We start from the raw sequence: 25,014 nt of genomic DNA on the forward strand, positions 1-25,014 counted from the left end.
TCGAGGTCCTGAAGGTGGTCTTGAAAGCTTCCCTGTGTAATCAATAAGAGGTCGTCCAAATAAGCCAGCAGAAAGATGTCCTGCAGCGACGAGCTTGAGCGGAAACGATCGATGAGTCGCTGGAAGGTAGACGGTGCGTTCTTTAAGCCGAACGGCATGCGCTTGAACCTATACGTACCAAAAGGACTTATAAAAGCGGTTTTGTCTCTGTCTTTTTCAGCTACATTGACCTGCCAATATCCGGCGCGCAGGTCAATGGTGGACATGTGACAGTCCCGTCTAGTCATCTGCAATAAATCATCGATTAAGGGAATTGGATAACTGTCGGTCTTAGTAATCGCATTAAGACGACGGTAGTCGACGCAAAATCTGAAAGATCCGTCCTTCTTCGGGACAAGAAGAGCAGGCGCAGACCACGCAGACTCACACTCTTCGATCACGTCGTCAGCTAACATTTTCTCCAACTCTGCCTTCATCACCTCTCTTTTTGCTGGAGTGAGCCTATACGGTGGAACGGCAATAGGAGCGTTATCGCCGGTGTCGATGTGATGCTCTGCGTACGGAGTCGGCCCTCCCCCTGGTTCGAACAGGTCTTCGTTCTGTTTCAGAAAGTCGGACAACAGCAGTCTCTCCTTAGGATGCAGCATAACTCCTTCCTCTTCACGTAGGAAATCTGCAGAGGATACGGACACGCATGGTCTGGAAAGTTCAAATTCCAATGGGTAAGTCACCTCATCCCCAGAGAAATACCAAATTGAAGCAGCGAAATCAATCACCATACCCGCTGAGGCAATAAAATCCATACCAAGAATAGTATCATTGGATTTGGTCTCTGGAAAAATAATGAACTCCAAACATAGCAGTTTATTTTTCATTTTCACATGCAGGTTAGTAACCAACAACTCACGAATCTGCACGGAGCCATCAGCGAGACGAACGCGTTTAGTGGTTTCTTGGCAGGGATGATTATGTTTAAGCAACACCTGATATAAGGAAGCACCCGCAATACACCCTTTAGCACCTGTATCCAATAGTGCGGTACCCCTTACTCCTAGAATTTCCACTCCTAGAATCGGTCTCCGTTGTGATTGACAAGTGTCTGGCACTTGTGGATGAGCGTCTAAATTAGTTGAGTCAAGAGTCGACAGAGAAATGTTCGAACATGTGGTCGTTCTATTTAAAAAAAATTGTGACTCGACATTAGAAAATAATTTTTGATTACTATTACAATCGTCCTGCATGGTCAACCTAGTAGACTTAGTAAGTTTCTTTTTCAAATTATTTATATTTCCGGATTGTCCACGAAAAACATTCGTCATGGTCACCCTAACATCAGTGTTCAGTTTCCGCGGATGTTCGGAAAAAATCATAGTCACCCTACTCTTATCATCAGATGTTGAAAATGATTTTGATTTGGTTGTGGTCAAATTGCACTTACTTATAGAACAATCACCAAGCACGTTAGTGAGCTTAGAAGCCGGAGGAGGCACATAGTGTGACATGCACTCAAACCTATTGGTATCACGACTTAAATTAAAGACACACCCATTATCACAAAGAAAGTATTGATATGGCAAAAATGCAGTAAAATCAATAGGCAAAAACTCTATGTGATCAATGTTAGCATAAAATAACTCAGGTAACACAGATGTAAATTGGTTAGGTAAATACTCTGTGTGATTATTTTTAGTATGAAACAATTCAGGTAAAGCAGATTTGAATTGAGCAGGCAAAAAAATATCAGAGCATTCCCGTGCAATATTATTTACTAATAACAGCTTATGGTTTAATGAATCAAAATTGGACTCTGGTAGTGATAGCATGCTCGAGGGGGAACCTTTATGAGACACACTGTTATAAGATGAAGTGGAGCTCACCTGGGTCTCATCCTTATTACAAGATGATTTGATAACAGTGGTGGAGTACCTTGTACCGTAAATTCCCATCAGCGCGCCTTTCGGACCGTCGTATTCACACGCAGAGAAGTCCGAATTGCATTTAGCACACTGTGATCGAGTGACACCTTTCTCGTTGCATCCGTAACACGACGGGACGGGGTCGGCGGCGTTATCGATGTCCTGTCTGCCTTTAGCTGCTAACCTACGACACTCTTCACGTGTATGTCCATAGTTCTTGCAATAGAAACAATATCGACGTCTGGCGTTCACGAACTGAGTAGAAGAGCCGTGGGGTTGTGGAGACGACGGTGGGGGCGGCACCACGGAGCAGCGAAGAGAACGGCGATAGGTGCCGTGGGCGCTGGACTCAACGGCGGGCGCAGGCGGCTTAGGCGCGCTCTGCGGTGGTAGTGGTGGCGCGGTCGTTGACCCCTGGACAGCGGCGATGCTTGCGGCGTGACGAGGCGGTGGAAACTGGCGTTGGCGCAGTTTGCTCTGAAGGCCACTAGTTGATAGACTCTCGTCACAAGATTCTTCTATCTCTCTAGACTTTCTGAGTAGCGTGTCAAATGTGTCAATCTCCTCTCTTCTCAAACGCTCGCGTATTTTACTATGTAGTAGTCCATACACCATGTCCATCTGTACTTTGGTTGTCAGATCGTCCTTTGGCAGACGTGATAGTAGCGCTCGAGTTTTAGAGATGAAGAGTTCTGTTTTCTCACTTGCTTTTTGTGGGTTGGCGAACAGCTCCTTGTATATACGATGTGGAGGTCGGCTATCACCAAACGCACCTCTTAGGGATGTGAGGGCGTGGTCCCACTTGTTCATGGTGGTCTTAACTCCTTGCCACCATGTCGCGGCTTCATGAGTTAACAACATTGACAACCCACGTAGTGCATTAGTTTCGCTTACGTTTGCACATTCCTTGTAGGCCTCTACGGCGTCTATAAATCCGTCAAGTGATTCGTCTGGCGCTCCGCTGTAGCGAGCCTTGCACGAGGCGAAGTTTCCAAGTGCAGGTTGAGCGGGCGGCGGCGATGACCGGTGCGATTGGTTGAGAACTGTATGTAGAAGTTTCTCAAACGTTTCCTCTTGGTTGCGTTGCCACGTAGACATCATGGCAACCATGTCGTTGACGGAAATGTTTCCCGATGCAGTCGGCGGCGGGGAAGAATCGTCCTCTGTCGGTTCGAAATACTCGGATTGTCGACGAGACTGACGACGTGTGCGCGGCTTTGTCATTTTGTACGATAGTCACTTCTCACAGTTCGATTCACAAAGAGTTCACACTTCGTTTATTCCAAAGCCACTAGTTGGGCGTCCATTTTTAATGTTCATGAGTGTTTCGTGGGTTACTTTGGAATAAAACGTCGAATAATCGTTCGAGAGGTTTAATGATTATGATTAACTTTAAAACAAACACTTTAAATCAATCTTACTATAAGCGCACGCGCACACACAAGTCGCAACAACAATAATACTTATAATACAAAAAATGGAGAACGTTTCAGCGCGTCGGCGTCAGTCCATCATGCGCAAGCGCAGTGGCGGCTTGCGATGGCGGCGCGGTCGCGGACCAATCACGGCCGGTTGAGGCGCGTTCCGAGGAACGCGCTGATGGGAATTAAGGGTGCGTTCGGAAATGTCCCGTCGCGTTATAGTACTTGTTATATCAGTCGCACACGTAGAATTTGTGAGAGATACATATGTGTATTTACTCTTAAACAGACATCTACACACTATATTTGTAAGAATATAGAGAATAAGACGCCGGTACACTGTAATGTACAAGTGACAAGCAATCACCGGGAGTATCAACCGAACACCATTTCTTTGAAAACAAGTATTTCACGTGTTCTTGAATTGACTCAAACGATTTCCACGATGAAGGAACAGCGTCGTGTAATAATTTATTAACATTAAACCCATCTCTTCAGACTAAAACAAGAAGTCTGGCTACAATGATAAGATCGTATCGATCGTATCTGTGTGCGATAGAATAATGCGAGTGAGTGTAAGTGTCGCGTGTTCCAGGTGAAGTACGTGCAGGCGCGCGACGCCGGGCTCTACGAGTGCCAGGTCGGCACCGAGCCCAAGATGAGCCACTTCGTGCAGCTCAACGTTGTAGGTGCGTGTTGTGGTCCGTGGGCCGCACGTGTAGACCGCAGGCGTAGTGACGTAGTTAGTGATAACGAGCAGTCGCAAACATGTGCTTTTAGCATTGTAGACAGGCAGACAACATGGAGAGTCTGTGAGCAAATAATGTTATTAATGGTTGACGATCAAGAAATGATTTCATAGTCTGATGCCACCGTAAGTTTTGAAGTGCCTGTTGTTTTAATATATTAAATACATATAAAATTATATTTATTATACTATATTTGATTTCGTTTATAAAGTACTTTGCTGCTGGTAGAACGTCTTGTGAATCAGTATACTTTCTATTTAGTTTATTTCTGCCGAGAAGCAGCTTTGCATTTCGGTTTACAAGTTTGTACAATTGTTATACAATTCAACTGAGAGAGATTTCATGCCTCAAGGTAGTTATTTTGTATTGCTGTCATAGACCGAGCAGCTGACAACGTACCTGATTTATTTATTTATTTAGTCTACTTACAAATTAACAGTATAAACCAAAACATTTGTAAGGTATTCATAATTAGCTTAAGTAATTTCTAACAACAACAATAAATCGCTGCAAACCATCATGGAATATATCCATTTCCGGAGCATAGGCTAGCAAGCCATTGAGTAGCGAGACAGCACGATGCGTCGGAGAGTTAGCGGCGTGCTGCGTACGCGCGTGCGTAGTACTAAGTAGCTGCCGCTGGCGACGCGCCCCTCCACACATACATCCGCGCATGTAGCCATCAGGCACATATAACGACACTGATTCCAGTGCAGTCGAGTTATCAATTTTGTTATGCAATAGCTGATAATAATGTACCATAAGAGTCATCTTCCGTCTCAGTCATGCTCCTGGCCGTCCTCAACACCAGCGGAAGTGCAAAGGCGCTATCTGGGGCTGACCTTCTGGTCAAACTTTCGCATCATCGTAGAGTTGACGTGACTTTGCGCGTTCCCTCTATGATATACACTTGCCTGAGCTCCGCGTGACATAGCGTGCGATCCGGTGAGAGCTATAAATACCCAGCTCTTTAACTGTCTTGAGAATCGCCAGCTGATCAGTGACAGCACACATTGGTTCACAATATAGTTTACATCACGGTTACTCAGCTTGAAATCTTTATATATATGTACAGTTTTCAAACGCAACAAAATAAATGCGTGCGTACGTGCTATTTAAAATCTTGTGTAGGACAGAGAAAATGTACCTAATGGATTGCATGTGTTTGTTTACAGTGCCAAAGATAGAGATAGTGGGAGAGTCAGACCTGTACGTGAAAGCGGGCAGCACGGTGAGCCTGAAGTGTGTGATCACGCAGGCGCTGGAGGAGCCCGCCTACATCTTCTGGTACCACAACGACGAGCGGGTGCTCAACTACGACCGCTCGCTCGTCGAGATCCGCATGGACCGCGTCGCCCCCGACACCACGGTCAGTCCCTCCGTCGCTCCCTGCCTCGACCTCGACGACAGACGAGCTTACAGGCGAACTCAACAGTGACACGTTACGTTTCAGATCGGGAACCTCATCATCTACAGCTCCCGGCGCGAGGACTCCGGTAACTACTCGTGCGCGCCCTCCAACCTCGACTCCGCGTCCGTCGTGCTGCACGTGCTCAGTGGTCTGTGCAATATGCTTTGTCTCTTCGACAAGTCTTCTTGCACCTCACTAGTTTAATATAAGACCGAAATACTTAACGTGACGGATACGAACGGACGTGTAACGGAATCATTCAAAGTGGTTTTTTTTACACTTCGAGATGTCCCATTAATTTTACTATTTATTTAATTAAAAACTCTTATGTTTGGGGTGGGTGACTTTACTATTAGAATAGAGTTTTATTGAGCTTTAAACATAATATATTTCCTTATGTCACTCGTTTTTCTTTTTCTTTCTGTTCCGTTATCGTCACCTCTTCTATAACTTTCTACAAACAGGTTAAATTTGTTCTACGTACTGGACGATGATTTTTGGAGCTGATACCTAGTTTTAATTCAGTTTCATATCAGAGCCTGTTTAAAACAAAACAAAAATATTTTTATCACATGAAATATTTATGATATTTTATCTTATTAATATGCATTTCGTTCAAAATAATCCGTATTGGCCGTAACACAATCACTTGAAACTTGTGAGCAATTAATCGATTGAAAAAACGCTGTATCAATTCGCTCAAAAATGACCACTGTTCATCTTATCTTATGGAATCCTAATTATTGTGCCGTTTAGAGGATACATACAGCACATACTTTCCAAAACAAACGATAAGGCAAATACAAAGAGTTTCAGATCTGGAATGATGAAATCAAAAATTACCCTTATCAGCCGCGTTTGTGTGGATCATTTTTGTTTATCTACACGTGGTGTGGGTGGACTTGCTCATGACCTATCTAGTTTTAAGTGACTACCGGAGCCCATAAGTCCCATTATGTATTGTTACGGTAACGGTTACCCACCCTTCTAATAGGAACGCATGTTTACTTTGCGGCAGAATAAGCAGGATGGTGCACCCACCCGTGCAGGCTTACAATTCGCCCTTCTGCAATAAAAGAAACGCGCTTTGTGAGCCAATTCTGAGTCTTGCTGAGAGAGGACCATTCTTGATTATAGATATTGTTTTGTTAAGAGTTTGTTATGCTCCTCTGCCTACAAGGGCAATAAAGGCTATAAAAATTAGATTAAATGCGAGATTAAATAACAACTTCACAAGAGCTCATTGTTCAATGTATGGACATTAAATACCTGATGTCGTACCGTATTGAATTGTCTTGGAAGCTACGAGATATTAAGACGTCGCACGATGGTCACGTGTGTAACAGTAAAAAATGTTTTTATTTTTATGTTAACATAGCGGTGTTTGTGTGTCCAGGAGAGCAGCCGGCCGCGATGCAGCACGGGAACGGAGCCGCCCTGCCCCCCGCGCCGCGCCTCCTCACCCTCCTGCTGGCGCTCGCACTCGCGCTTCTGCTCACGTCAGTCGCCACCACGGCATTTGCCTTTATATTTTTAGCCGTCGAAGGCATAATAACTTACCGCCCCCTGACGACCAATGCTCGCTCGGGGACATCGGCAATGCCACGAGCACATCTATGGCGCTGTCTAACGCTGAAGACACATACATCTTCTCTCGTGGTGCTTGGGAAATATTTTCGCCCTAAATCTAGTTGCAGTCATACAGGTTAACCAAGAGAGAGCGGCAGGAGTCTAGGAGAACGTTACTAACGACATCTCAGACGAGAAACCGGGGAGCACGGCTCTTAAAGTCGACACGTTATTAGTACATGACACGTGCAGGTGTCAGCGCGGACCCGCGCCCCCACCACACGGGGACCAGTAGACGTTCACTGCGAAGCGTAACGTGAAAGCATTTCAAATGAAATATGGAAACATATTTTCTAAGCTTTGCTGTACCTGTTCCTAAAGTGCACGTTTATAATTCCAGATTATTGTGCCACGACGAGGACGAAGGCAAATAGCGGAGCGAGGTCGCGGCGGGGGGGTCGCGCGGGGGGACCGCGGGGGCGCCCCCCTCTGTGCTCGTGTTCATACAAGACGCTGTTTGTATCGGTTCTAAAGTTTATATTGCGGGAAACAAACCTGTGTAAATATTGCGGCGCCGCCGAACTTGTAAAGATGTAAATACTAAGCTAATATAGTTATAATTGATTAAAATATTATTAAATTAATTAAACTGTGAATTAATCTGCCGCGTGCGTGACGCGATGCCCCTCGCGTCACGCACGCACGCACACAGTCATGTTGTGTGTACCGTTACGTTAGTGCCAGTACACACTCGCACGTGCGCTGCGTGACGCTGCGTGACGCTGCGACGCGACGGTGTGACGCTGCGTGCGTGACGACTCGGAGCGTCGCTCTGCTGCTAGTTCAACAGTACAAACCTATTAACGAACTAATGGAATTGTGAACCGTCACTTGTAAAGAATATTATTAATGACATTACGTGTGTTGTATATTTTTATCGAATTTTAATTACCTACATGTGTACGACGTGAGCCGCGACAGTTCGATCCCTTCGCGCTGAGGGCGATGACTTCTAGCTGCGGAGTATTACTGAACCCCACCGAACCATAGCCGATCATTCGTTGTGTGTATTAGAAACCTGAGCGATGTATAAAGCTCCAATCGCTCCCTATTCATTTTGAAACGTTCTGTGGACAAATCTATGAAACTGCCTAATGGTTCAACCATTACGTCTTTATCATTTCCTTATTAAATAAATGTGGTGTTTCGAAACGAAATAAAGGTAATCAGATATTGTCCACAACAAGGTCCGCTGTACCCTAGCACTGTATACAACTGTATTGTACTGAACGCGAGTATTATGTAACGCAGGCATGTCTAAAGGCTTCGTCAGCGTTCTGAACTATCAGCACGCGTCGCGTCTGAAGGCAAGTCTATCTGGTGTCGAATGTCGCGGCTGATCTCAGACACGCGCTACACTCGTCTCCTAGAGGCGACTGGACCGCGTGGCGGGTTATGTTCTGTTGACACTGTTACTGCCTCACTTGTACATACATTACTTTAAGGATAAAAATAAAGATGAGATCGTTGAAACATTATACCGTCTCTCATTTAACTCCCTCGTCCACTCTTCCCTCATGCTTCCGCCGCTCACAGTGGGGTTATCAATTAACAACAAAGTCATGTAACGACACAAATATTTTTATTTAATAATTGCAGATGCACATTAAGGTTTTTCAATGAGATCACACTAACAATGTGAATGAATAAAACTCACAAAATTGAAACGCCATCATTCATCGAATACTTGATTCAAACGTATCGGTGCTACAAATTTAATATTCAGTCAATCGAACAACGGACAGAATACATTCCAAAAATAAGGCACTTACAATAAAGTTAGCAGGACGATAAAAATACAATAATACACGCTCATAATTACATTCATTTAGTCGAGTAAACAGCGCGACCGCATTCATTTGATGAGATGCGCATAGCATTAGAAATAATGTTTAGAGCCTGCATACCGACATACTTTTACCTGTCAAATATTATAATATAGAACGTTCGATAGGTATGTATATTTAGGTCGATCAACAGTAGATTGTGCTACTTTAAAACCATACAAATAAATAAAAACTGCAAAAGAGAGATTCGTGCAAGTCCAATGTCACTGGATGTATTATACAATACTAAGCAAGGGTTACACTGATGAGTTCTCCTGTATGAAGGTCCGGAGTTGGTCGCGCAGAGAGTAGTTGGGCGACACGAGGACACTGCGCATGCGCCGACCAGACACCGGAGACACAGCGCCTTCTGACACACAGGATACATCTCTTTACTTCGATAACAACAGCAACAACAACTCAACTGACTAACTACTGAGTGTCGACACTTCCCGGCTACACTAATCAGTCAATTCAAAGTCGTTCCGTGTGTTTGTTCGCCGCAACATCACGAAGCCTGTCTAGGCTATTTCAAAAAGTCTGTTATTTCATCAAATATTAATAAAATATGTCGTCGCAACTCACTATTTGGTTAACTAAGATTAGTTAAAGTTTGCTGTTTCCTTAATATTACGCATCTAGCAACTGTTGGAGACGGTATTCAAGAGAATTCATGACTAAGCTACTCCCACTATTCTAATACAAATACGAGTGACCATTGTCGCACAAAACGTCATCGTTCTCATCGAACCCGTCGCTTGCGACGAAGGGCTCGACGAGGTAATTAACCGATAGACACTGCCCACTGAGTTTCTCGCCGGATCTTCTCAGTGGGTCGCGTTTCCGATCCAGTAGTAAATTCTGGGAAGCTCTGCTCTTGCTAGGGCTAGTGTTAGCAACGTCGTCGTCAGGTTTGAGCCCGTGAGCTCACCTACTTGTTAGGGTTAGGTAGGCAAAAAAAACGCACAAAGCATTCCGGCTCGAGCAGTCGAACGGCTCTCTGCAGCTCTCTGCTGTTATCGCTGTACACTTGAATATAATGTGTAATAAACCGAATTCATTGGAAAAGTGAGTCTTAATTACTGTCACTATGGAAGGCAATTATAATGATGAAGAGAATAGTGGCAACAGCGCTGACGTTATCATTTTAAAAACCATGGAACCAGCCTCTCCGTCATACATATATATATATAATATATTAAAATATAATAATACAATTATAATAATATATAAGTATAATACTATCACTTAAGTGAGTACGTAAGTAGTAAGAATGATTTTTTGGCAGCGTTTCAATTTCTTAATACATATATATGTACATTTTTTATTTGATATTTTTTTCCCTGTAGACAGACGGGTATACGGCCCACCTGATGCCACATCATCAATGCCAGGGGCAGAGCTAAGCCACTCGTCATGATAATCGCCTTATCGTTGCCGCCGCTGATTACTCCCCGAACCCTGATCACGCAGGAGCCAGTCACCGTCGACGCCCTAGACACGTCCTTACGGATCCATCAGATCCAATAACCTTTGCATTAGACGTCTTCAGCTCTAACACTAGGAGCAGGCTTAGGGATCCCGGTAACCGAGCTCGATAAGGAGGTCGACGTGCAACCTAACCCATGAATCAGCCCACTGAGTTACTTGCCGGATCTTCTCAGCGGGTCGCGATTCCGATCCGGTAGTAGATTCATTCGCGATGCAGCTGCCCTTGAGTTGTTAGGTCTTCTTTGGAGGCGCTCCGGCAGCTGTTACCAAATCCCACCCTCCTGGCTGAGCCTATGCTTGCTCACCTGTCCTGGTGAAACTGGAAAGGCCTCCGGGCCACCAGTAATCTTTCAATCATAAAAAAAGCTAAGTCACTGTCTACCTTCCTATTTTCAAGTAATGTAATTCTAATCCAATTGAAAGATAACAAACTTATGTACATTGAGTACAGTGAGTTTGATATTAAGCACGCTCTTCATTCCCAGCAATACTACACGAGACTAGCCGAGCACGGGAGTGTAGAGACCCTGTTCGCCTCCTCCTCGCCTACATCCGTGTACATCCGTGTCGGTGTCATGTCGGTACTATTGCGCGATACGGAGCCCAACACCCCCCCCCCCACTCCCGTCTCGATTATTCCACCGGCAATAAACGAAGTGCGCGCACGTCGTTTTTGTTATCAACGGCGCTTTTTTTTCTTTTGCTAACATATAATTGTAGTAGGCTGGAGTACATAAAGCTACAGCGGCAGACTTTTTTTTTTTTTTTTTTATGGCTTAGATGGGTGGACGAGCTCACAGCCCACCTGGTCTTAAGTGGTTACTGGAGCCCATAGACATCCACAACGTAAATGCGCCACCCACCTTGAGATACAAGTTCTAAGGTCTCAGTATAGTTACAACGGCTACCCGACCCTTCAAACCGAAACGCATTACTGCTTCACGGTAGAAATAGGCAGGGCGGTGGTACCCACCCGCGCGGACTCACAAGAGGTCCTACCACCAGTAATTACGCAAATTATAATTTTGCGGGTTTCATTTTTATTACACGATGTTATTCCTTCACCGTGGAAGTCAATCGTGAACATTTGTTGAGTACGTATTTCATTAGAAAAATTGGTACCCGCCTGAGATTCGAACATCGGTGCATCGCTCAACACGAATGCATCGGACGTCTTATCCGTTAGGCCACGACGACTTCTAATAAGTCAATCCTGTACGAGTTCTGAACGGGCATTGCGTGAGTGGGAATGTCGTCATGTCCCGGCAGGAGTGTAGAGCGCGCTTTAGTAGCGTCGCGGGGTGGTGCAAGGGGCTGGTTGTAGTTACCGGCTGCGATGAACCACTGCACGATGGCGGCGCGCTCGTAGGTGAAGCCGTCGGGCGCACGGGCCGGCTCACGCAGCACGCGGTGCGTCAGCGGACAGCGCAGCCGGTGCGGAGCCGCCGCGCTCTGCGCACACACACGCACCGACGTGCCGCGTTACTTAAGGGAAGCGTATGTCGACTCACTCGTCGGGCAAAACATATAATTTTAAAATAAACATTTCGAGGAGACAGGAAACACATCACTGTATGTTAAAAAGACTTGTAAGAATGATACAGGCTGTCCCAAAAGCTGTATGTCGAGCAGTAAGCTGTAGAAGGTATTTTACAATTCAATTTTACAATTTCGTTTAGTATACAGAGAGTTCAAATAATTTGTTATAAAAAAAATTCAATCATTCAAAATATGCACCCATGGTATCGATTCCTCTCTGCCTGTGGAGTATATGTTCAAAGCCCTTCTTGAAGAGCTTAGGGTGTACGAGAGCTAACAAACTGAAGAGCTCTTCAAAGGTTTTTGTACTGCCTCTCGGGTAATAATTATTTTTTCCTGCCAAGAAGTTATCCAAATATTGAAAAAAGTATAAATCTGTCAGCGTAAAGTCTAGGATGTACGATTGATGATGCAAAGCCTGCAACACGAGCTCTCATAGCTTGTAGGCCGGCTGATGTGACGTACAATGTTGTACGTAACGTAACGTAACGTGATGTCGAACATTCTGACCGGCAAAAGAGTAGTATCGGTCCTCAACCAGTCGAGCTCAGCGCGCAGCCTCGGGCGGGTCTCCGCTCGCTCCAGCTCCTGCTTGCTGCACTCCTGTCCGTCTTCCGGCGCCGCTTCACCTGTAAACCAACCACAAAACTTATCGAATAAATCTGTATCATTTCATATCATGGTTTACCTGTTACTTTGCAAGAAGACTAATAAATCAATAAATCCATCAACGACGTTATCCCGACGTTGCCTTTCATTCGGTGTATGATCGAATTGTGCGAGTGTGACTTACCATACCCGAGGTCGTCGAGGAGTTCATCGACCGGCACATCGAGCAGCTGAGCTCCGGTGAGCGCAAGGTCCTGGGCTCTTCTCATCAACACGGTTTTCTCTTCGTGCGTCATAAGCGCGCCTAAGACATAATTTAATTAGTTTTAAACAGAAGCGATCAAAATAATGAAACTCAATAAATATATAATTCTAACCGGGCGGATGTATGATGTACTCATGAAGCCATCGCGTTACCCCGGCGAGTCCCCAGAACCTGGGCGCAGTGCAGTCGTCTTCGGCGCGGGCAGCGGGCGGCGGCACCCGCCACACCGCCAGCGCGCCGCCCAGCGAGCCCACCGCCAGCAGGTCGGCGAACAGCGCGGCCGCCAGCGCGCCCCCCGCGCCGCTCCCCTCCGCCGCCGCGTGCGCCTCCAGCCCCGCGCCGCGCCACACGCGCGCCCACCGGTCCGCGCCCGCCGACACCAGCGCGCCCGCGCCCCCCCACCGCACGCACGACACGCCGCCGCCGTGCGCCTCCACCTGCCGCACCAGCCGCACCTCCGCCCGGTCCCCATCCTAAACAAATCATTTAACTTCACTTTATTTCGATTGTTCAAGCTAGACTCATAATAACTGGTGGTAGGACATCTCATGAACACGCACGGGTAGGTATCACCCACCCTGCCTATTTCTGCCGTAAAGCAGTAATGCGTTTCGGTTTGAAGGGCGGAACAGCCACAGTACTGTAAAAAGTGATACTTTATAAGTTATATCTCAGGAAGGGTCATTTACGTTGTTAATGTCAACAGGACGGGCCATGAACTCGTACAGAAAAGATGTGTGGTGTCCGGGGACACCGGATACGAAGGAAGTTCCTTATTATAAAAATATTAATTTTAAGTTCTATTCGAGGTATAAAGAAAATAATGATTCGGGTAAACATTTTTATTATGATTTTCTTATTGATAAATATAATGCAAAATTACTTTACAAAGTTATCAACTTTATTTTATTCACAATGATTTATAAAGAATATATAATAATAATATACAAAGAAACAGCTATTTATATGAATAATAATAATAACCGTCATCACGTAGACTATACATTAGATACTGTATAGCCATCATACTAAGACTATTACATAAATAATAAAAATCTTACGTTACGGGCGTTTTTTCCCGGTTACGGTAACCCTCCGCATCGTCCCATAAGGAATTTCGTTCCAAAACAATACAAAAAACCATGATTGCTTACCTCATTTAGCCGAATGAGCCAAAGTTTGAGTAGGGAATCGTTACCACCCGTTGCGAGAAAATAACCATCTTGTGGCAGCTCCAGTATGGCTGCCGGAGATGCGAAATCACAACTCTGAACCCCTGTAAAGTACGATGTAGTTCTATTTGAATACAGTTCCTATCTGTAGTAGCACTTAGAAACTGGCATGACATTGTGAAGTACGGAGAGGTACCAAGATCGTGCGCGTGCGAGTCATGGTGCAGGGTGAGGGCGGCGGGGGGCGGGGTGTGCAGGCGCAGCTCCCCGCTGGCCGCGCCCGTCGCCAGCAGCCGCCCGTCCGCCGACCACGCGCAGCACGTCACCGCCTCGCTGTGACCCGTGTACACACTGACAACGACAACATACAAGTATCATTTAAATATTTTCCCGTGCCCCACATTTACATTATATTATTTATACATATATGTGGTATGTAAGTAGGTAACTGTCTGGGTGCAGGGTCCGAGGAGGCGAGACTCCAGAGTGGAGCGAGGCCGTCGTCGGTGGCGAGCAAGAGGAGAGGGGGCCGGTGCGGAGACACGCGCGCCCCCCTCACCCCGCCGCCCCCCGTCTCTCCGCCCTCCCCGCTTCCGCTCGGCACACACAACGAACGCAGCATCACTCCGGTCTGTAACGGTAACGAGATAATCGTCTTCTTGATATTTACAGAAAATAGACTTAAATTAGTTTTATAGTGTTGCTAAAGGGATGGCGCCGCACAGGAGTGCCCACGCAACTAGTGGTGGCTTGGCGTGCCGTATTACATTTAGAAGAGTGACTCACTCCTCGTGCAACACAACTGAGACTTGGACCTTACGTCTCAAGGGGGTGACGGTGTCTACTCTGGTAACCACTCAACAGCAAGCGGGCCGTGGTCTCATTCACCCATTTCTATACGGTACTTGACACAATATGTCCTTAGAAAGAAAGAAAGAAAATCTTTATTCGCCAGAAATATAGTTTACAAGATATAGGACATAGCTTCATATATTTCGCCTGTTTAGGCATGCGAAAATTTAATTTATTTTTATATTAATTATAACACAAAATTTACTAAATCTATCTATTTTTACATTCTATCACTTCTTATTCTAATATTTTATTATGTACAACACTTATCATTTAAAAATTCTTGCACACTATAATAAGCCTTGTCTATTAGCCATAAATATAATTTTCTTTTAAATTGAGTTAGTGGAAGATCTCTTATGCTGTTTGGTATCTTATTAAATATTCTGATAGTCATAGGATAACAGTTTGTATGGTAGTAACGAGTATTTATACTTGGTAACATTAGTTTAGTAGGGTATCTTGTATTAAATTGACAGTACTCGCCACACGATTTATATAATTGTGGGTGCTTTTTAACAAACAAACAACATTCTTGTATATATATGGATGGTACAGTTAAAATATTATGTTTTTGGAAGAATGGTTTACAAGAAGTCAGAGGATGAATATTGCACATGGCACGAACACATTGCTTTTGTGCAATGAACACTCTATTTATGTGACTAGAATTTCCCCAGAGGGGTATACAGTATCTGATATTTGAGGCGACATATCCATGATAGGCCTGTAATGCAGTTTTTAAATTACATATTTTTGTAAGTCGCCAAAGTGCATATGAGAATCGATTAATTTTACTACAAGTAATATCTATGTGAAGATTCCAGCTACATTGATTATCCACATTTAATCCTAAAAATGTTATGCTATTACATTCATTTAGTGTGTTATTATTATAAGTTATATTTAAGTTATTAATAAATTTGTGTCTATTATAGAATTGTATATATCTCGTTTTGTCTAAATTAGCTTTTAAGTTATTCTTATTCATCCAATCTATGACCTTACTAACAGTAGCATTTATCTCATCATTTAAATCTAGTGTGGCATCTTTGGTGATTACAACGGCTATATCATCAGCAAATAAGCTGCATGGGTAATGTATGTGTTCTGGGAGATCATTTATATAAATGATAAAGAGTAGCGGTCCTAAAATGCTCCCTTGTGGGACACCTACTTTATTATACGCTAATGAAGATTTAAAAGCCACTTCTTCATTGTTATTATCAATATCCCTAATTTCAACATATTGTTGTCTGTTGCTTGGATAACTACTAAGCCATTTTTCAGCTATCCCTCTAATGCCATAATTATTACACTTCCGTAAAAGAATGTTATGGTCAACAAAGTCAAAGGCTTTGGTCATGTCAAAGAAAACTCCAACCGTGGGTATTTTTCTGTCTACATTTTCAGTAATTTTACTAATGAGTTTAAAAGCTGCTAGTGTAGTAGATTTGCCTTTTTGAAAACCGTGTTGTTCAGATTTTATAACTTCAGATTTATTAAGAAAAGTTGTGAGTCTAGAATGCATGATTTTTTCGAATATTTTTGCAAGTATAGGTATTAAAGTAATCGGTCGGTAGTTATTGATGCATTCCTTATGTCCTTTTTTGTATATAGGTTTCACTATTGAGATTTTCAATTTATCAGGAAATGTACCTTCAGTTAATGAAAGATTGATAATATGACAGAGTATAGGTGTAATGGCTATTGCACATTGTTTTAGTATAAAGGTGGGCAGTTCATCATAACCTGTTGATTTAGTATTATTGAGAGAATGAATTGTTTTATAAATTTCCTCACATGTAGCTGGCATTAAAAATATACTTGAGCTAGATATATTTGTGTTTTGTGTATTTATTGCTTGTATATTATTATAGTTTTTGTTACATATTTTACATATTTTAAAACTTTTATTTATTAGTTGCGATTTAAAATTTCATTATAATTTATTATATTTATTTATTTTTGCTAATGTGGGTGGTTAGCTCACGATCTACCTGATTAAGTGCTCACCGGAGACATCAACAACGTAAATGACTAATCTTGAGACATAAGTTCTAAAGTCTCAATTTTAAGAGTACCTCGGCTGCCCCACCCTGCCAACCGAAACGCATTACAGCTCCACGGCAGAACTGGGCAGGGTGGTAGTGCCTACCCGCGCGGACTCACAAGGCGCGCTACCATCAGTAATTACGCTATTTATAATTTTTGCGGTTTTGATTTTTATTACACGATGTTTTCCTTCACCGTGGAACTCAATCGTGAATATTTGTTCAACATGTATTATGTACATATTATGTATTTCGTCTGAACAATGTGTAGGTACCTGCCTGTGGGATTCGACTACCGTTCACATGGTGGTAGGACCTCTTGTGAGTCCGCGCGGGTAGGTACCACCACCCCGCCTATTTCTGCCGTGAAGCAGTAATTCGTTTCGGTTTGAAGGGTGTGGCAGCCGTTGTAACTATACTGAGACCTTAGAACTTATATCTCAAGGTGGGAGGCGCATTTACGTTGTAGATGTCTATGGGCACCAGTGACCACTTAACATCAGGTGGGCTATGAGATCGTCCACCCATCTAAGCAATAAAAAAATATAAAAACGCTCGACACGAATGTTTTATCCTTTAGGCCAGGACGACGACGAAAATTTTTCTTTTTCTTTAACTCTCATAACTTGATATCAAACAACATGACGTGCGTCGTGTGGGTTGTCCCTTGTGTTACCTCGACGTCCCAAACGTAGGCGCAGCCGTCCAGGCCGGCGGAGAGGAGCAGCTGTCCCGCGGCGCCGAAGTCGACCGCGAGCACCGGGTACTGGTGGCCCTCCAGGACGTGCTCCTCCACCAACTCGCTCGTCTCTTCCTCCCAGCGAAATATTTTAACTGAACCATCACTGCAACACAGCCACTACAACTATCATTTCTACGAGTAGTATTGCGACACGAATTCCTTACAGTGCTGTAGGCTAATGTGTATCACAGAATTACTAGGAATAGCATTACAAACAAGATATGGAGTCAAGTGCAGTTTCTGAAAAACTCCACCCGCTCGGCAAGAGGTAGGAAGGGGTAGCTGCGGCGTGTTTAGATATTTAAATTATTGAAAGCAAATGAAGCACTTTGAATATGCGTTTAAATTCCGTGTTAATTATTGAAGGTATGGATGTAGAGATGGATGTAGAGAGCGACCTGGAGGCGGTGGCGAGGCGGCGCCCGCTGACGGCGATGCAGTTGACGGCCCCGGCGTGCGCGAGCGGCACCGTCGCCACGAGCTGCGCGTCCCCGCACTCCTCGGCGCGCGCCGGCGACTCCTCCTCCGGACCCTCCTCCTCGACTGGCCCGATACCCTACACACAATGTCACTTACCTACTGGCAGCAGGACGATCAATAATTCTAAGATTTTTCATGTCAAAATTATTATTAGACGTATTTAGACTTATTTAACACCAAAGGGAACCCCTCACTAACCTAATGAGGAAATTATAAGATTTCATCATCATCACACGCTGTCGGAGCGAGAGCGAGGTCCATCCCTGCTGCCCGGTGGCCGGTGCCCGGTGGCCGGTGCCCGGTGCCCGGTGGCCGGTGGCCGGTGGCGCCGCGTTCATCCACAGTGTGTTCTCAAACATACATTGTCACACACCGACCGGCCCATTAATGTAATCCACGGCGCAGACATCTATTTGTCTGTGATATCATTGATGATGACCACGCGTGACGGTGACAACCCTCAATGAGGTTGGATGCTGCTGGTAGTCTTCTATAATCAAACTAGATAGGTGAGGTACCTCGAGGTCTCCCAGTGCAAAATGCGAGAGGGTTTCACAGGCCGGCTCCAGTTCGTCGCTCAACGAGAACGAGCCCAGAGACCACATGCGTATTGACTTGTCGTTAGAACCTGGAATTACGATTTAACTATTTCAACAAGCTCCTACTAGCTTCGCTTCATAACATCAAATTAAACTGAGGGCCCGAAGTCAAAACAATAATCAAAGAAGTTCGTCGATTCTTAAAATGACTATATATTATTAGCTTCGATCAATAGTAGTATTATTGATCGAAGATTATTACTATGTAATTTGAAGACATTGAAGACATTTGCACCAAAGCAAAGAAAAATAAATAATTTGAAAAAAAGCATTGGTGTGCACGCGTTTGTAGTTAGGCGAAATAAAAACAATAGTAAACATTTTTAAATAATAATAATATGGGAAATTTCGTTCTACGAGTATAGCGATGTAAGCTCAGTCGGTTAATGATAATAATTTTAAAATAAGAATTCAAGTACACAATGCACTTGCATTGCACTTGCAATGTACACAAGCACACAATGAAATAGATAGTCATTTGACAGTAAGTGATGAACTCTGAACCAACGAGCCAGTCGCGGGGCGGCGCCGTCCGCTCGTCCTCACCTCTCGGCTTCGTGTCTTTTTAAACAACTTCATTATCATCAGTGGGCAATACAAATCCTTGACGGATTCAAATCAGATCTTGTAGAGATCATGTATATACGGGCAAGCGCGCACATTATATTGCAGCGGATGCATTTTATATCGAAGTCATTCATTTTCCAATCGATTCGTGTCCCGCCGTCCGCAAGGCGTCGCGTACTCGCATAATATCATTTGTATCATGTAAACATCAATCAATTACTATAAGCTTATCAATAAACAATTACTGAAACATTGGAGTTGTTATCATTATCGTAACAGAGGGTTCTTTGGACAAACCGTACAGATCATTTAAGTTTTCACGGACACGCGAAGATCTCTTACTCCGTCAATTGTTAGAAATCTTTCTGATAAATAAGATCTAATAAGCTGCAACAGGACGCGTCCTGACGCCTAAGCTCTAAAAGCTCAAATAAATAGTGCAAGTCACACACGGTACAAGTGAAACTAATAAAAAAACAAGAATAATCGCAAGGGTCAACCACTCCGCAGTGCAACGGAGCAGCCTCACCCTAGGGGAACCGCCTAATCACGGTATCCCTACGCCAGGTAAGTATGATTTAGCAAGAGAAATACGAGAACGTCTATCAACTGTGTAACACTCGTCACCGTGATTCAGGAATTGTTGAAAATACGTGCAGCGACATCTGTTGATAACAAACTAAATACAAATAAAAGTATCTCAGAGCGCTCCGAGAGCCACGACAGCGTGCACGAACGTCAAAAACACAGTGAACTAGTCGCGGACGCGAGACCATGTGGAGCGCTTCGTGATTTGTCGGCGCCGCTCGGAGCCGCTTCGGCAAGCCAATCGCGGTACACTTATTTTTTCGTTTCGTTTCATCGAGTTTGAAATCCCAACGATGACAACGATTCTAAAGAAGTTTCACTTCAAAAATATATTATGAGCCCGCACAGTTGTGTACCTATATCTGCGACAACGCACTCGTGCATAATGCCTCACAGTTGTAGGACAGTTTCTATAGAATACTGTTGCATGGCAGCTGGGGTTCGGGATAAATAAAAATTCTACCGAAGTATAAATTAACACTGCATGCAACAATTAGAACGCTTAAAGCACTGAACGAACACTTTAAAACCCTCAATTCACTTCTTCCGCTTCACTGCAGGTGGTCCGTTTGCTGTTTCGCTTCGAGTATTACTTTACTTTCGTGCCATCTCTGCAACGCCTTTATAGTCGATATGACATCTCTAGATTTATCGAGAAAATTCTGAGCAAGTTGAGTAACTTCGATGTGTGTTTCCGCTATCTGACAATAGATGACGTTGTACTTCTCGATTTTACTAGTACCTTCGATATTCATTTCTGCTATTCGGCGATAGGTGGCGTTACTTTTACCGGCGTAACAATACTATGTACCTACTGTGTGTACTCTACGAGTCAAAGCACCACACACACTCACCATGTGCCATAAAGATACGACAGTGAATGTGACGTGGAGCAACAGAATAAATAATGGCAATACTTGCACAGTATGAAGGGATTCAAGGGACGCTTCATGGTAGATCAACCGTTATATCAATCTGATGTTTGATATAACGGATAAGCGGGCTGCAGTACCCCGACTGTAAATAGTATCCATGGGCTCCGGTTGCCGTTTCACATCGGGTACTATCTAGATTCTGTCTCTTGTCTTATGTAGATGAAAATCGAACATTATAGGCAAACATTTCCTACGTAATTACATACCTATGTACACAAGTATTATGTCATTGTGTAATGTACACAGAGATTATTTGCACATGCATAGATTGGTGAAAGAAAAGTGCATTTTATATTTACATTAGCTTTTAAAATATTACGGTAAATATAATAAATATGTATATCCTGACCGGTGATCAGGTAAGCGTTATCTGGTGCGAGGACCACGCTAGTGAGGTAGCGCGGGTGAGCGTGCACCACGCGGAGACACGCGCCCTCCGCCGATGACCAGAGCCGAGCTGTGCGGTCCAGCGAGCCAGAGGCCAGCAGCGGGCTCGCCCACCGCAGTGACGTCACCGCCGCCGTGTGACCCTCCAGCACTCCCGCGCCCCGCACCGACCACACGCCCCCCTCGCGGACCGCGCGCCACACGCACACGCGCGCGTCGTGCCCGCCCGTCGCACACAGCGCGCCGTCCTCGGTCGCGTCGGCACACAGCGCGCCCAGGTCGTGCACTCCGTCCCTCCACTCCAAGGCCACCATCGACCCGTCTAGTCCGCTCGTGCACACCTCTGAAAATATTATTGTAGTAACTCAACGATCGTCGCAGTGAAAACGACACCGAAATAGCTAATAACGCGATGGAGAACCTGCTAGGTCGAACACTTTGAGCACACCGTGCGTGCATGTCGTCAGCAAGAGGGCCCCTCTCGCCAAGACTGACACGGCGTGCAGGGCGCCCTCGTGCGCGGTGAGTCGCGACAGCAGCGCGCCCCGAGACACGTTCCAAACGCACAGCGAGCCATCGTCGTGGCCGGCCAGCAGCCGCGCGCCCTCGGCCGCCCAGCACAGCGCACGCACCGCCACGGCGCTCGGCGCGGACAGCAGGCGGCGCGCGGCCAGCGAGCGCCCGCACCACACCCGCAGGTTACCGTCCACGCCACCCGATGCGATCAGCACGCCCGTGGGAGCGAACCGTGCCGCGGTGATACCGTACCGATGAGCTGCAGGAGCAGCGGCGGCCTCCTCCCAGCCGGCCCCGGCCCGCCACCGCCAGAGTCGGATGGTTCGGTCGCCCCCTCCGGTCACCATTCTCGCGATGCTGGCGTCGACGCAGGTCACTTCGCCCCGATGAGAGCGCAAGGCCTGCACCAGGGTGGGCTCGGCGACGTCCATCCTTTCACTGGAGCGCACCGCTCAGTGTGTCGTGCGGGCGTCACGTCCACTCGCGGCCGCTACTGAACAGTACTCCCGCGTGGGATTCGGACAGCTCTATGTGTGACACACACAGCTGACCTTCAACATCATCATTGATTATTCACTCAACTTGAGAATGTCGCAACATTTTATTTACTAACTATACGAAATATAATCTTATTCTGAAAAGCAGTCACCATCTAGATCCACAGTATATCACGATAGTGCTATTAGAAATAAAGAATCGAAGCGGTACAATAAATTACTGTAATCGTGGCAGGCGTCCGTGACATGTCCGTCGCGTGATACCTAATATCGATCGCAGTCTTCAGTAATTAATAAAGACCTTTGATACATATGTATGTACGTCGACATGCTAATGGATAGGAAATAATTGTATTATTTTACCACAAATGTCCCAAGTGCATTTTTTTTCTATTTTTTTTCTTTTCAAGTTAATAAATAAATGAGGCAATAAGTGTAGATATACTTCTAATTGACATCAAACTTATCCACGTTGATTTGAAACAAAAGACCAAACCACTAAGAACAGAGCTTTTTTTTTTCTCTATCTTATTTCTATTCACCTCGAGGGGCCATTTCAGTTTCAGCGATTTGGTATTCGATCTCACGCGGCTCAGTCCAGGAGAGCTTGCCAACACTTACTTTAGCAGGAGCTGTACTTCGCGAAATGACCCGCCGAGTATTCTGTCTTCAGAGATCTTTCTCGCGAGAAATTAAGTGGATATTTCTATAAATATCGACGACGACGAAATATCTGTGGCATTGGACGAGTGCGAAGAGAATTGTGACCGGTTGTTGGAATACCTACAAGTATCGATAGTGGATCGGGATGATCCGACATAGCATGTCTAGAGCGACGGCCGGGCGTTATTCCGTCGTCTGGGTCGGGTATGTAGTCGAGGCGGCTACGATGGCTTGTTCGCGGCACATCTTGTGCCCTTCATTTTGTTTTATTTTTGGAACGAAGTTCCTTATGGGACGATGCGGAGGGGTACTCTAACCGGAAAAAAAAGTCCGTAACGAAAGTTTTATCTATTTAGTTTGTTATCAACAGATGTCGCTGCACGTAAATTCAATAATTCCTGAATCGCGGTGACGATATGTTACACAGTTTATAGACGCTCTCGTATTTCTCTTGCTAAATCATCGTTCCTCTCGATACTCCCTCGCTCTGGCATATCGAGGCGTCGGTGTGCCGTATCGCGCTGACGGGACACCAGCCGATCGTCATCGCATCCGTTTACCTCCCCCCCCGACAAACCCCTCCTGAGCAGTGACCTCGAGACACTGCTCGGTATGGGTGACGCAGTCATTCTGGCAGGCGATCTAAATTGCCACCACACTAGGTAGAACCTGCCATCAGACGAATGTGAACGGTAGGCGTTTCGACGCGTTCATAGACGTGAGTCACATTCGAAATAGTCAGCCCCCCGACCCCAACGTGCTATCCGTAGAGCACCGCGCGTCGTCCGAGCACAATAGATCTGGCACTGCTTAGGAACGTAACTCTGGGCTTGCGCTCCATCGAGGCAATATCAGAACTCGACTCAGACCACCGACCTGTCGTCATGCAGCTCGGTCGCCCGCTCAACCATGAACCAGTCACGAGGACCATGGTGGATTGGAAGAAGCTAGGCACGTGCTTAGCTAATGCCGCTCCACCAATCCTCCCCTGCGGCCCGGATTCAACTCCATCCCCCGAGGACACAGTCGAATCCATAAACATCTTTACCAAACACATCTCGACCGCGATCATAAGATCTTCTAAACAAGTCGATGTGCGCCAAACACTCGTCCATGAAGTGCACCGCCTCACGGAGCACATCTTATTAGGGCTGAATAGGCGGAAACCCATCCCGACAGGAGCCCTCTTCTTCGATATAGCGAAGGCGTTCGACAAAGTCTAGCACAACGGTTTGATATACAAACTGTATAACATGGGAGTGCCAGACAGACTCGTGCTCATCATTCGAGACTATTTGTCGAACCGTTCGTTCCGATATCGAGTCGAGGGAACGCGCTCTCGCCCCCGTCACGTTACAGCCGGAGTCCCGCAAGGCTCCGCCCTCTCTCCGTTACTGTTCAGTTTGTATATCAACGATATACCCCGGTCTTCGGAGACCCATCTGGCGCTCTTCGCCGATGACACGGTTATCTACTACTCGTGTAGGAAGAAGTCGTTGTTACATCGGCGACTCTAGACCGCAGCTACCACCATGGGACAGTGGTTCCGGAAGTGGCGCATGGACATCAACCCCACGAAAAGCACAGCGGTGCTCTTCAAAAGGGGTCGCCCTCCGAGCACCACTTTGAGCATCCCACTCCCGACTAGGCGCGTCAACACCTCGGCCTCCGCCATTCGCCCAATCATCATGTACGACCAACCCATACCGTGGGCCCCGAAGGTCTAATACTTAGGCGTCACCCTCGACAGAGGGATGACATTCCGCCCCCACATAAAGACGGTACACGACCGTGCCGCCTTCATACAAGGACGTCTCTACCCGATGATTTGCAGGCGAAGTAAATTGTCCCTTAAAAATAAGGTGACACTCTATAAAACTTGCATACGCCCCGTCATGACCTATGCAAGCGTAGTGTTCGCTCACGCGGCCCGCACTAACTTAAAATCATTCCAAGTTATTCAATCTCGTTTGTGCAGGATAGCCGTCGGAGCTCCGTGGTTCGTCAGAAACGTCGACCTCCATGACGACCTGGACTTAGAGTCCATCAATAAGTATCTTCAGTCGGCGTCGATGCGCCACTTCGATAAAGCGGCACGACATGAGA

At 45.6% G+C, this 25,014-nt stretch overlaps 2 protein-coding genes across 2 annotated transcripts in view; one reads left to right on the forward strand and one right to left on the reverse strand.

Moving 5' to 3' along the window:
- LOC101745031 (lachesin) overlaps positions 1 to 8,604 on the forward strand; it is a 161,004-nt gene extending 152,400 nt beyond the window's left edge. Inside the window, exons 5-9 of the mRNA XM_012689479.4 lie at positions 3,933 to 4,026; positions 5,262 to 5,455; positions 5,540 to 5,645; positions 6,894 to 6,996; positions 7,467 to 8,604. Coding sequence (XP_012544933.1) covers positions 3,933 to 4,026; positions 5,262 to 5,455; positions 5,540 to 5,645; positions 6,894 to 6,996; positions 7,467 to 7,500 — 531 coding nt within the window. The 3' untranslated portion in view covers positions 7,501 to 8,604. The remainder of the gene's footprint in view (positions 1 to 3,932; positions 4,027 to 5,261; positions 5,456 to 5,539; positions 5,646 to 6,893; positions 6,997 to 7,466) is intronic.
- An 87-nt stretch (positions 8,605 to 8,691) lies between these two features.
- Positions 8,692 to 22,179, reverse strand: LOC101745180 (WD repeat, SAM and U-box domain-containing protein 1). Its single transcript, XM_038018617.2, has 13 exons — positions 21,654 to 22,179; positions 21,195 to 21,575; positions 18,675 to 18,784; positions 18,075 to 18,232; positions 17,611 to 17,779; positions 14,478 to 14,659; positions 14,225 to 14,379; positions 14,011 to 14,132; positions 12,969 to 13,329; positions 12,776 to 12,895; positions 12,493 to 12,611; positions 11,772 to 11,895; positions 8,692 to 9,322 (listed from the first exon to the last, which is right to left on the reverse strand). The coding sequence occupies exons 1-13, from the start codon at positions 22,177 to 22,179 to the stop codon at positions 9,210 to 9,212; spliced, it is 2,640 nt and encodes an 879-aa protein (XP_037874545.1). The 3' UTR covers positions 8,692 to 9,209.
- Positions 22,180 to 25,014: the final 2,835 nt, after the last annotated feature.

This window comes from Bombyx mori, chromosome 21 (genome assembly GCF_030269925.1).
Source record: "Bombyx mori chromosome 21, ASM3026992v2".
Lineage (NCBI taxonomy): Eukaryota > Metazoa > Arthropoda > Insecta > Lepidoptera > Bombycidae > Bombyx > Bombyx mori.

Excerpts from the sequence above, each read along its gene's own strand:
- LOC101745180 (XM_038018617.2), bottom strand. The coding sequence starts at position 22,179 with ATGGACGTCGCCGAGCCCACCCTGGTGCAGGCCTTGCGCTCTCATCGG. Across the intron at positions 18,233-18,674 it reads TTGCACTGGGAGACCTCGAG|GGTATCGGGCCAGTCGAGGA; the intron begins GTACCTCACCTA and ends CATTGTGTGTAG. Across the intron at positions 14,380-14,477 it reads TCGGACCCTGCACCCAGACA|TGTGTACACGGGTCACAGCG; the intron begins GTTACCTACTTA and ends TGTCGTTGTCAG.